General features: G+C 38.8%; 1 protein-coding gene across 2 annotated transcripts in view; it reads left to right on the top strand.

The window, feature by feature from the left end:
* Positions 1-12,539, top strand: part of MACROD2 (mono-ADP ribosylhydrolase 2) — an 861,356-nt gene that overhangs the window by 600,541 nt on the left and 248,276 nt on the right. For both annotated transcript variants that reach the window (XM_035553017.1, XM_035553016.1), the window contains exon 8: positions 7,093-7,166. In XM_035553017.1, coding sequence (XP_035408910.1) covers positions 7,093-7,166 — 74 coding nt within the window. The remainder of the gene's footprint in view (positions 1-7,092; positions 7,167-12,539) is intronic.

The following is a 12,539-nucleotide window of genomic DNA, read 5'->3' as shown; positions in this document are numbered from 1 at the left end:
GTTCCACATGAGCATTTTAAAATACTCTGACAGACAGAAAAGCTCCATCATACAACACAGTAAACAGCACAGCTCTGAAGCATTTTGCTTCTGAGAATGTCTGAGTACTGCTTGCCACATATTTTTAGATGACGGTTAGAGAATGCATTTATCCATGATGTGGTCCTCCTGCAAGCATACTCCCTATAAAAGCTAGAAAAAAAATGAAATCACAATCTCAACTTCTAATAAAAATGTACTGACTGATGCAGAAAAGTAAAATTCTTGCAAATAAGCAGCTCTCCTGCAGAATTCAGGTATGTTGTCTCTCCCAGTAAGGTAGCTCTCATGCTCATAGGGAAGCTCCCCCCCCCTTTTTTTTTTTTTCTTTTCCCCACCAATGCTAACAAACATCAAACAGCTAAGTAAGCTTAAAATCTTTTTTTTTTTTTTTTTTTTCCTGTAGTGGAGTCCTCGGACTTGTTAGTACAAGGCTCTCTCTGCTCAATTGGCCTAAATAATTATAGTATATTTCTATATTCAGCTGATACTTTTATCTCCACTATATGATGGATATTTTTCTGATGATATCTATGAAGTAGAGTGTGAAATGAAGTATGGTACGGTAACGTGTGTCAGAGAGCCAGCAGATGACCTGTTTATTTCTTGCATCCCAACCGCTTTCTTGTAACTGACCTCTCCTTAAGTGCGGCTGTAAGCCAAGTTCAGATTTGCACTTGTACAGAACCGCAGCTGACCTGTAGATGATGAAGGTGTGTCACCGTGCTGATGGGGCAGGAGACAGCTGTCGCTCAGCACAGCGATGAGTGTGCTCTGGGTGTCTTTGACAAGCTGAGATAGAGCCAGCCCTGCTGTCAGGAGTCAGTGCTTCTTGGCCTGCAACTTGTCTTGTTTTTGCTGACTTGCGTGGTTTGATATCTCTTGGTGCCAGTGCATGCCCTGGTTGACTTAACTTGGGATCGCTGAGTTACCCGTTGCACTTCCATGAACGAAGGAGGACCCTCTGTTATTTCAGTACTCCACCTGCTTTGTGTCACTGTGGCAGAGCAGAGACATTCTGTTTCTTGTATTCACTGCTAGATGCACAAGATGCACATTTTGGGTTTATTTACTAACCATCCTCTACCAGCTGCCTCATTATCATGTCAGTGGTTAAATGCAATTGGCAGTCGTTCTTCAGGAACTGTATTTATTTTTCTGTTGCTGCTGAATTTCTTTAGTCAAGGAAAATGAATAAGCATGCTCCTTGCTTGAGAGAAACTTAAAGACATTTCTTCAGACAAATGTTTTTTTTATGCATTTTGAAATTTTCTCACTTTCCTTTGTTATTTTATTTGCATGCTAGTTACTTATTCTAGCATATCCATAGAGTTTAAAGTGGATACAGTGAGTAGGTGCAGTTCTGTTTACTGGAGTAACAGAAGTTACTTTCTTTTAAAAATACTTAGTTTCATTGTCTTTCTGAGACTTAATATTTGAGTGGGCAGCCGGAAAGGTTTCATTGGCTAAACAAGTTCAATAAGGCAAAGTAGGCTATTTGGCAGAATATTCATGGATTTTCTCTTTTGTCTTCAATGCAGCCAATCCAAATTAGGGCTGCAGCTGATTTCTTTTCTGATCAGGAGTATCCTCAAAAATGATCCAGCTAGGAACCTTGTCAGCTTGTTTATCCAATTATCATATGACCGCCGTTATTAAAAAATAAAAATAAAAAAATGGCCCAACAGTAGTGACGGCCTAAACTTGTTGGTAGAATGCTACTATCTCAGCTTCCAGAAAGGCTGGATTTACCATGGTAATGGGAATCAGCCCAGCATGAGTGAATTCATTTTGACTACTAAAATACGTCTTTGACAAGATGATTATATGGGATCGGTTGCAAGATTATACTCCTGCTAGTTTCACAACTGAAGGACAAGTGAGTGTATTGAGTAACCTCACCTCAGGCACGCTGGGCTATGCATCTCATTTGTTTCTTTTTATTGTCATACATTGATGAGGTTGAAGTGTTATGATTACTGTGTTGTCAATAGCCAGCCGTAACCCACATGACCATAATGAAGCTCAGTTGTTCACATGTCTGTTCTGAATCAGAAAGCAGTTTTAGTCCTTGTAATAATATTGGATTTCAGAATATATATGGGATGAATGCTTAGTTCCCTTTTTTTTAAAAACAAACCTGGAGAAAGTTTGTTTTCTATACCATCTGGTGCTGATGATTCCCACACAGCAAATACTAGATGTGTGGTGGAAATACCCCATTGTACTGAGTGCAGAGAGGACCTTCAGTATGCTTCCACAGTGTCAAACGTTACTGTTGATCTACTGTTACAACTTCCTTCATATGTTATTAAACATCGTTTAATATAAACTAAATAATGGAAGTTGTTACATTTTGGCAGTCTTGTTGACTAAACAAAGGGAATTGAGTTTGATTTTAAAGCACAGGAGCAGTCCGTAAACATCCTAAAGTACATCCTTGATATATGCACAAACATGCCAGTGTAGATATCTTTCTGAGAAAGTGTGAGAAACTCCTAATGAGTATTTGTGTTGCAATTTTTTGTTGTTGTTGTTTTTTTCATGATTTGCTTTGAAATGAAACCATTAAAGCTGGCAAATAAGTATATTGAGATTGCGATGAGGTGTTTGGAAACCACAGAAAAGGGAGCAGTCTGAAATGAATAAAAACCTATCTAGTATTTAGACTGTGCTAACAAAATAATAATAATAATAGATGCAGACCTTTTTTACAAGGATAGGTTGATTTACAGAAAACATCTCGGTTAAAGTGACAGATTATAACACTGACCCCTGCAGCTATTGAAGTGATTTTCTGGATTGACGTTTGCTTGTTAGCATTATAACCTAACAGGTATCGTCTGTTATCATCATCTTCAGCTATATCATACTAGAGGTTGTTTATTCTGAACTTAGGTTTTCTTAGTGGACTTTTCATGGGGAGGTAGCGTTACCTGATTGTAAGCTGGACATTTTTAATAGTATGCAACAGTGGACTGAGCACACTAAAAGAGACAGATAAAGCTACGAGCATCTCCACACAATTTGGCAGTCCCTGAAATAGATTTCTATTAATTTTATCTCACAAAATCGTTGTTACACTGTTATTCATTGAAGAACTCGTGGTATACATTTTCCAGATACTACACAGACAAATTAGGCATACAGTAATAGACATCCACAATAGTATGAATGTTTCTATGCTAAATCCCCTAAGCACAAAAGGCTGAGCATTTGCCCTAGAGTGTCTAACAACAGGGAGTTCATCGCATATTTTCTGAATGTTAATGAAACATGGGGACTTGTATGTTCTTACCAGTTGTTTTCCAGGGAATTAACTGACAATATAAGAGGAACTTCAGCATGCATCTCCACACTTCTTTCTCAGTCCCCCTCCACACTTTTTCTCTAAATGAGCACATTTAATATCAAATATATGAAACAGTTCCGTAAAACCTTATTACTCCTCTCAAAAATTATGACCATTAGAACCTGCATAATGTCCAGTTTGTTTCACCAGCTATGTCTCAGGTCAATGCTATAATTCCAGGAATTAGGTGATGAAGTCCTGGAAACAGATGCAGAAGCTTCTAAATTAGAAGATCTTTTAAAGACTTTATAGACTGTCTCTGCGTGTAATATCTGTGCAATGATGTACCAGAAGCAACAAAATTCAGATGAGGCGTTTTTTGTGCGATGGTACTAGGATGTGTTGTTTTAGTGGTGAGTATGAAGGTGTAGTCATTAATCACAGAGAGTGAATGTAGTAGTATATACATCTATTAGCAATATGCAAAGAGGAGGAAAGGAAATTTTTTAGTTTGTCTGCGGCTAGACTGATGCTGGTACCCAAGTTGTTGTGAAAGCTCTCAGTCATGTTTCTATAGTTGTATACGAAGGCAGCTGATCTGTCTGGAGGGACACCCGATGACTTGAGCTGTGAAGCAACTGGGCAAGAACATGAGAGTTTTCCTAGCAGGACTTGCTGCAGGACCTTCATTCCTTCTGATGTGCCAGGCTTGCACGAACCCCACCACAGCACATAAGCAGTAGCAAATAAGGCTGTACTTTAAAGGAGGGTTCCTGAACTGAGAGGGGCACAAGAGGCAGCGGCTAATCACTCCTAGCATTTTCTGCACTTGGAGGGTTGGGAGTTGATCCTGGTAATAGATGGTGAGCTGTGATTAATGGGCACTGCAAAATGGGGAGGGCTGCGGCGCAATCCCTCCTTGCTGGAATAGCAAGGAACCAATGAATTTTTCAGGAACCAAAGATATCCTGTGCCATTTTTTGTGGCGTAGCAGGATTTGTTGCCAAAATGCCAGTTTTGCCACTTGGGCACGTAGGAAGACCTGTCCATGTGGAGTCCTGTGAGCACTGGTAGGTACACGCTGCAGACCGCACCTGTCAATGACATACGGCCTGCAAACTTCCCTTCGTCTATAACCACATAAACCCAGTGAGGTCCTACAGAGGCACTGCTTGCCTGCACCTTACGGCGAATGCTTCTTTGCCTTTTTGTGCCCTTGTCCTTTTCAGTATTCTGGAGGAGTGCTCACTGCAGTAACATGGGCCAGTGTCACTCTTATTACTTTACCTGTTTTATCTTTTGTGAAATTGAGCCTTTAGCTGGAATTGTCTGAGCTGCTGCTCCAGCAGTCGGTTAACTGTGAGGCTCCTTGAGCTCATTTCTCTCAAGTAATTTGATTCCCACGTGCTCACTGAGATTGCTTTTTCGCTGAAAGAAAGCGGGGAGAGGGTGTGTGTGTGTGTATGGGAGCAGGCCAGAAATGTTATGGCAGACAAATGTAGCTTAGAGATAAAAACAACACAACAATGTGTTTAAAAAGATCCCATATCAGTTTATCTCCCTTTAACCCAGTCCTATAAAACCGAATGTTTTTGTGTTTGAGAATCAGAGACACAGGGCCTTTTGTGCTGGTGCAGGGTATGGAACAGGAAGCTAAATTCCATCCTACCTCTACAAAAAGCCAAGAAGGTAATCCTTTCATTAAGTTTACCAGAAATGTGTGTAAAATGCTAAAAACATTTTTTTTTTTTTTGTAATTGTGGTCATAAAAGCTTTCTATGGATTTTAAGGTGTTTTCTGAAATCATACACAAGATTCAAGTATTTTTTATTTTGGTTGCTGAACAATTTCTTTTACATTGTGGTTACTTAGGAGTAATTGAACACCAGTTTTGTAGATAAGCTTCTATATAAGACTGGTTAGTAAGGCAGCAGTTTCCTAAATAATGAACAATTTATTGAGAGATTTATGATTCTATAAAATTGCTAGTGTGTTATCACGGTTTTGGGCAAAGGCCCTACTGCAGGGGAGTGAAAAACAAGCCTGAAAAGTGAATCTTGCTGGAGGGAGGATTGTTCTGGAAATAAACCATTCAGTGCATAAACAATGGTATATCAGTTGTCTGAAATATGCATTCCTCCCTCTGCATGGTGTTCATTGTATGTCCACACAGACCTACCAAACTCTGGGCACAGCACTTCTGTGTTACAAAGTTGTGGTTTGTTGGATAAAATATTGCTAATCTGAGCAGACTGCTCAGAGGTCTGTTACTTCATATGACCAACATCAGGCTTAGGGTTCTGTTAGCGTTCATTAGTTGGTGTTGTAAGACACGTCCCTTGATGATATCAGCAGCATTATTAAATGTCGTAAGAATACAAGTTCCTAGCAGCAGTGGAAGTATCCACAGAAACAGTTGATGGATCTTGGCTAATTTTGCATCTTGGACCTGGGGGTGGGGACAAATAAATACATCTATACTTTATTGAGAGATGTGGGGAAAGGAAGCTCATGCTAAATGTCAGTGTTACCCAACCACTGACTATTTCACCTACTACTGTTGCTACGGATTGTTGTCATTTGTGACTTTAAAAGAGTGTATGTACCAATAGAAAAAATCCTTACAAACTGAGTTCAGTTCTGGGCAGTAATGTTTTGAGGACAAAGAGGGGTAGAGGGATTTTGTTTGTTTTTTCATCTAGCACTGCACAAGTCCTGAAAAGAGTTAAAGAAGATATAGATTTTGGAGGATAATGTGCCAGGTCAAAAAGCGGGGTGCATCTACTAATATTTGCAGTGTCTGCATTTTCTGTTTATGTGCAACATTGTTGTATAGTGTAAAAAAAAAAAAAGTGTATGTATGCAGCTGTATGCCAGTTTTCATGACTGTTTCTGTCTAGAGCCTTTGCTTGCTTGTACATTGTGCCTGCAGCTCCACCTCTTCAAAGGCTGTTCTATTAATCTAACCTACTGAGGGCTATTCATACAGCTTATGGGTTTTTATATTTAAATCCTCACAAAAATGATTTGCTGCCCTCAAGTTAGGAATTTAAAGGAAAATTAAATTAAGGCTGCCTAAGTAATGAAAGCATCTTTAGATTTGATAGATAGAGACCATCAAAGCAAAAAGACTGTATCCCTAGAAAGATTTCTGATATTGTTTAGTGCTGGGGGGAGTTGCTATTGCTAGTATATCATGCAGTATCAGGCCTTAAATTCATATGCTTATGCTTCATGAATTCTTTAATTTCCAAAGTTGTTTGTTATGTTTTAGGTCATAAATTAAGAGATTTGTAACTCAAACATTTTTATCTATATGAGGCCTATGGCATTAGGATCATAGTGTTGTATAGTTTTGCTGACAGATGGATTAAAGAAGATCTCAAGCCTTAAGAAATGTCTGAATTTTTCTTGTGTGCCATGAGATGTAAGCCTAGCATTTGTTACTGTGATATATGTTATATCATTGCCTGCCTAGTGTGACATGTGTATAACTCTATTGTTTCTAGTGGTCTTGTGCTGTGGACTTCTCCTAACCAGACTTAAAACAAAACAAACAAAAAAACACCTTGGGGGTGTTTTAGGGGACACCTAAATAGTGTCCCCTAAAACTTCTAAACAAATCTTTAGAATAGGGTGGTCACCAAATGTAATCTCAAACCTAGTCCAAAGACGGTGGGTGGCAGAATCCAGATTTTTATTTTATTATAGGTGTGTAAAATGTGTGCCTTCTATTTATTTCTCATTTCTTTTGTCTTTAGGTTTTCCAAACGAGCCTGCTGCTGTCATTGCCCTTAACACTATTAAGGAATGGTTAAGCAAGAATCACAACGAGGTATGAAATAAAATATAACTTTCCCAAATTTTTATTTATGAATATGGACTTTTGGCTCTGGAAATGTAGAAAGAGTAAACGTCAGCTTGAGCCTTGAAGTGAATATTTAGTCTAAAACAAATGAAATCAGGTTAGGACAATGTGGCTGGGGGAAGACTGTTATATTTAAAAAGCTACACTGGAGTTCAAGGGAAATACCTTTGTTTGAAACCATACTGTGCATTTCCTTTGTATTGTAATCTTTCCTGGCAAAGTAGAAGACTATTCTCTTTCTAAGCTGTTTCTGAGCGTCACAGTTTTCATCTAATAATGAGGAGATTCTTGGAAAGGAAATGTGTATAATAGTTGTCAGTGGAAACAGTCACCAAAGGTCAGTAGTGTTCCAGAGGTCACTTTACAGTAAAGAGCTGTATGATAGTATTTCCTATTTTTATTAATTTTTGGTTTGCTTACAGTTAAGTGTTCATTTTCCCTGAAATGCTTGCTAAACTTGTGACACAACTGAATTTTTAACAGGACTGGTGTTCTTCCAGTGACAACACGATGGTGATTATTTTTACAAGACAAAATGCTTTCAACAGAATGATATCCATATCTTTCCTTTCTAGTTTTTTTTCTTGCTCTGGTTTTTGTTCTTAGCGGGCTGATAGTTTCTAGCATTGAATTGGAGAATTCAACAAAGAAGTGACAGAATATTGTAATCATTATGTCTTGAACTGAGGATATGCTTGTTTCCTGGTAATGACAGTCAGCAGGCAGATCTCAGACAGCTAAAGTTGTTCAGTATTTTTGTATGAAGGTATTTAACAAAGCATGGAGTGGAGAAACATTAGGTACAGGAGCATAATTAGTAGTATATTTCTTTTATTGATGTGTTTTGGGGGCCTTATTTTTAAGAGATTCTGATAAACAAGGGTAGCGATTTAGTAGGTTGTAGGCGTTTTTTGTTTGCTTTTTGACCAACTTTGAGCCGAAAGCAAATAGCATGATGAGATTTGAACGGTAAATTGAGATATTCAAACCTGAGTGCCAAAAGGTACACCAAGAAATGTGCATGTTTGGACAATGCGGTATGAAGCACTTAGCAGCTTTCTTTTCGTAGATTAGATATTTGAGCAGTGAAGCAATTTTGGATGGACAGTCATCTTTAACACTAAAGATGCCTAAGTGTCATCTTATCAGCCTAACTATAGGCTTATGTTTTTTGAAAATGGAGTGTTAGTGCCTTACTATATTGTAATTTCATTTGGTTGCATTTTTACTATATAATGGAAGAGGCTAAAAATCTTTTTTTTTTTTTTTGATTCTGGAACTAAACTCTTCTCTTTCAAAAGCTGAGTATGTGTTGTGTATATACCCCTTAATTACTTTTTTCTTTGTGGTTATTACAAAAAAAAATATTATTTGGTAGACTGCATATCAAATGTGTAGTTGTTTTCTCAGTGAAAACTCTTTTCTGGAGTATTTTGCTCTGTAGTTCAGCTGTAAGACGACTTTCGCTTCTAATGTACACTTTGAGTCTTCCCTTCTTCTGCTTCTGGCCTGACTTGGCCTGCAAGCCCTTGTATGCCCTGCACGTTCCCTCTTTCTTACTTTCAGTTAGTGTGTGTGCTGCTTCCCCTTTTTTTTTGGTTCCCGTCATAGGCTTCAGGTGAGTTCCTTCCCTTGTTTACAGAAAGGTTCAGCTCTGTCTTGGAAGGAGACTTGCGGTTCACAGCACAGAGTGATTGAAATGGCAGTGTTTATCGTATATGTTCTAGTCTTTTATCTGAGCTTTAAGCACTTTGTGCAAATGTGATTGAAATGCACAAAATTCCAACACATTTGTGGTTTGCACAGGTTACTGTAAACTAGGAACACCGAATAAACATGATTCCTCCTTCCTCACTCTAATGTGTTCCCTTCTATTTCCTTGGTTGTCTTGGCACTCTAGCTCTAAACCTACTTACTCCCCACAAATTCCAATTTCATCTGTATTCTTTTTAAGTTAATAGTTGTAGTTTACAAAGTTTGGATAGTGAAAGGAGCACAGGCTGTCCTGACCACAGATGTATTGTTAAAAATTATACTATTAAGCTTACATCACAGTTGTATTTTTTGTCTTATTTTTGTTGGTTTTGTTTTTCAATTTGGATTACTATAGTTAATGACTGTAGTATTAAACATTTCTGAACACCCTGAATCGAAATGTCATGATGTTGAGGTCTCATGCTATTTGGTGTACCTGAAGGCATACGTATGATCAATTTGCAGCAATTATTACCTATCAGAGAATTCAGAAGCAAACTCAAAGAGCTAGATTTCAGTCAAGATAGGTTTCGAGGGCAGGGTTATCCATAGCTTTGTACTTTCTTGTACAGTGGTTTCTCTCTTCATAAACTGTTCCTGCAATCTACTGTCTTGAATTTTAGACTGTGGCATACTGGCATATTTTACATGTCATAAGTAGGTCAGCAGCAAAATAAAAATATTTAGTACTTCTACTGAAGACAGCAGTAACTTATGCAGTGAAAGGGATCTTTGAGAAGCATACAGTTGTTGGGTTCCTGTTTAATGCTTATAGGAAGGCGTGTATAATTCAGCTATATTAAATAAACTGCCATAGCTCAGTGTCAGGTGTTGTTCTGACCCATTGTATTTGCATATCTTTATTCCCTTGGATTAGGTTTTGGGCTTTAAGTAGTAATACTGTACATCACCCAAACTTTTCCCCAAAGTAGCTCATTGTACAGCAACCAAAATGACAGGGACTTTTTAATGTCTCAACAATATAGTCTATTCTTACTGCATACCTCGTGATATAGACCTTTCTATAAACTTTGCTCATGAAGACAGAGCAGCTCCAAATACAGCCACTGGATATTTAAATGTATTTAACTCACATGTTCTAGCCTAGGAGCAAAACCTTTTCCATTTGCTGTGAGGCCAGCTTTTCAGAAGGCTGCCCATGTTTCACTCCTGTTATGTCTAACCAGAACCACTCCCTTGATGCTGGCTGCACTATCAAAATGGGTCAGTGTCCTGCTAACAGCCTCCTTGCCTGAACAAGAGAGGCCTTTTGCTTTAGGCTGTGCTGAAGTTCAATGAATCAGTTGCCTTCTTCCTTTCCTTCCTTCTTGTGGAATCTGCCTTGTCTTCACCTGAGAAATCCTGTCCAGGTTCTGCTCCTTCTGTCACAAAGATGTTTGGCAGCCAGTTATCCCTGTGGTAATGTCTGGTGCTGGTTGTCCTAAGATCTCAGACTCTGTGTGTAGGGTGTGTATTGAATGAACGCATGAAGTTTTAGTGCAAAATAGAGACCAAAATGGTAATCTGCTCACTAGGAAGTGTGCCTACATGGCAACACACTTAGCAAAACCAAATAGGTAAATAAGATAGAAACCTGACATGTTTGTAAGTCTCTTGTTGTGCTGTGCAGCAGCTGTATCTGTATTTCTGCATCCCAGGAAACTGTGACAAATTTATGAAAGATAAGGCAATATCGTTGTCTTCTCCTCTCTACCTTCATGTAGTGCTTTGCCTCCTTTGATGCTAAAATGAAGATTTTATCCAACCTGATATTAATTCAAAATACAAAGAAATCAGTGGCTATGTTCCTAAGTCTGCCTGGGGCCCTGAAAATAACCTAAATGACTCCCTTATTGCAAGCTGTGTTAGAGTCCTCGGAAGTTCTCTGTCATAGTATTTGCAAGAAAAGTGATTTACAGTTAATGAAAGGTTTTCTTATCCAAGTCCATTGTTGTGCTTGACCCCTCAGGTGTTTGCATAAAAACTTATTAGCATGCTTAACTTCGATGTCACTCAGATGAATGTCTCATTACCATGCAAATGGAGTTAGCGCCTTTCTGAGGTTAATTGTTACAAAGCAACAGAGAGAGATCTATTGTAATTTACTGAACGCCAAACACCAGCTAGGCAGGGCAGCAGCCATCACAATCTAGCAGCCTAAAACTTAACTACTTAAAGTCCGCTAGGGAAAACAGCAATATTGTAAGTAATGGTTAGTACTTACTTGGATGTAACACGCAGCACTGTTCTGGTTTTGAAATGCAACTCTAAGTCAAACTAATTTCTGGCCATGTTTTACACCAAGGTCTGCTGACTTGCAGCCAGAGGGCAAATCTAGTTTAGAAGCTGGTAAATGGTGTTACACTGTAAGCATAGAAATCCCTCGGAGCAAGCTTGCAAGAATGGCAACAGTCAGCACTACTGGGTTAATTTACTGCAGACCACCTAGGCTATCTCTTTAGCAAACTGCATTTTCACATTTCGCAAAGTGCTCTGAAGGTTTAATAGAATTCTTCAGAGCACAAAATAGAATTGGATCCTGTTCTTTAGGAATTATACACTGGCATTCATTTAAAAATGCACATTAAGCTCTTTGAGCAATTTGAAATGTTTCTTTCTGGGATAATTTGGCAAGGTCTGAGATACTGCCACTTGACTTCCCATAACATATCACAAAGGAAATGTGACACCTTTAAATACTTAACCTCCCCCCCGACATTTTAGGAGAGGTGGTGGCATTATGTTTGTTGGTGCTGCTTTTTTTTTTTTTTTGTGGCAGAACATTTGGAAAGTTAGTAATTGTTATTTGCTTGTACTTTAGGATCATGCTATGTGTCTTGAAAGGGTGAAAAATGAAAATGCTCATTGTATGCCTTACCTTATGTCACTGACATGAAAAGCCTCAGGACCTTTTCCCTGCTCAAGAAAAGACTTTAATTTAACAGCACATTTAGCTCAAAGTATTGTTCTTTCTCTTGCACAATATCTCTCAACATTTATTACATCCCTCAGTAGAACAACAACCACAGAAGTGTGATTGCAATATATGCTACATTGAAATAACTGATGCAGATTAAAAGCACATAGATGGAAAATAAATCAGCACATTCCTGATTCCTTTTCATTAGAATCACTTCTGAAAAGAGACTTTCTTACTTTGCCTGAAGCACAGTAGATTTAGATTTTAGCAAGTAGTTACGCGCATCATCCCAGTGTGGCAGTGTTTGTCCTGTCTCCTCCTCCTTTCCCTCCCCTCCCCCCCCCTCAAAAATAACATCTGCATTTCCAGCATAACAGGGTGAGCAATGTAGTCCTGGTACAGGTGAAATTAGTGTAACTCTGCTTTCAGTGGCTGGGGCAGGATCCCAATAGCTCATTCCTTGTGACCAAAACTTTCAGGAGGAAACACCTGGTTTCTCAAGTTAGGCACACCACAATACAGATGCCCTGCACCTGTGCTTCATTTTGTACCGGGCTTCATCCAAATCACGGTGGTATTTTCCACTTGGGAGATAGTTCAAGTGAAATTACCTTTCCTGTGCACCACTTCCTGTATGTGCATGTACTTGGCCATACACAGGGAGC

This window comes from Cygnus atratus, chromosome 3 (assembly GCF_013377495.2).
Source record: "Cygnus atratus isolate AKBS03 ecotype Queensland, Australia chromosome 3, CAtr_DNAZoo_HiC_assembly, whole genome shotgun sequence".
Classification (NCBI taxonomy): Eukaryota; Metazoa; Chordata; class Aves; order Anseriformes; family Anatidae; genus Cygnus; species Cygnus atratus.
Note: the sequence above shows the minus strand (reverse complement) of the source record. Positions and strands in the feature narration are given on the sequence as shown.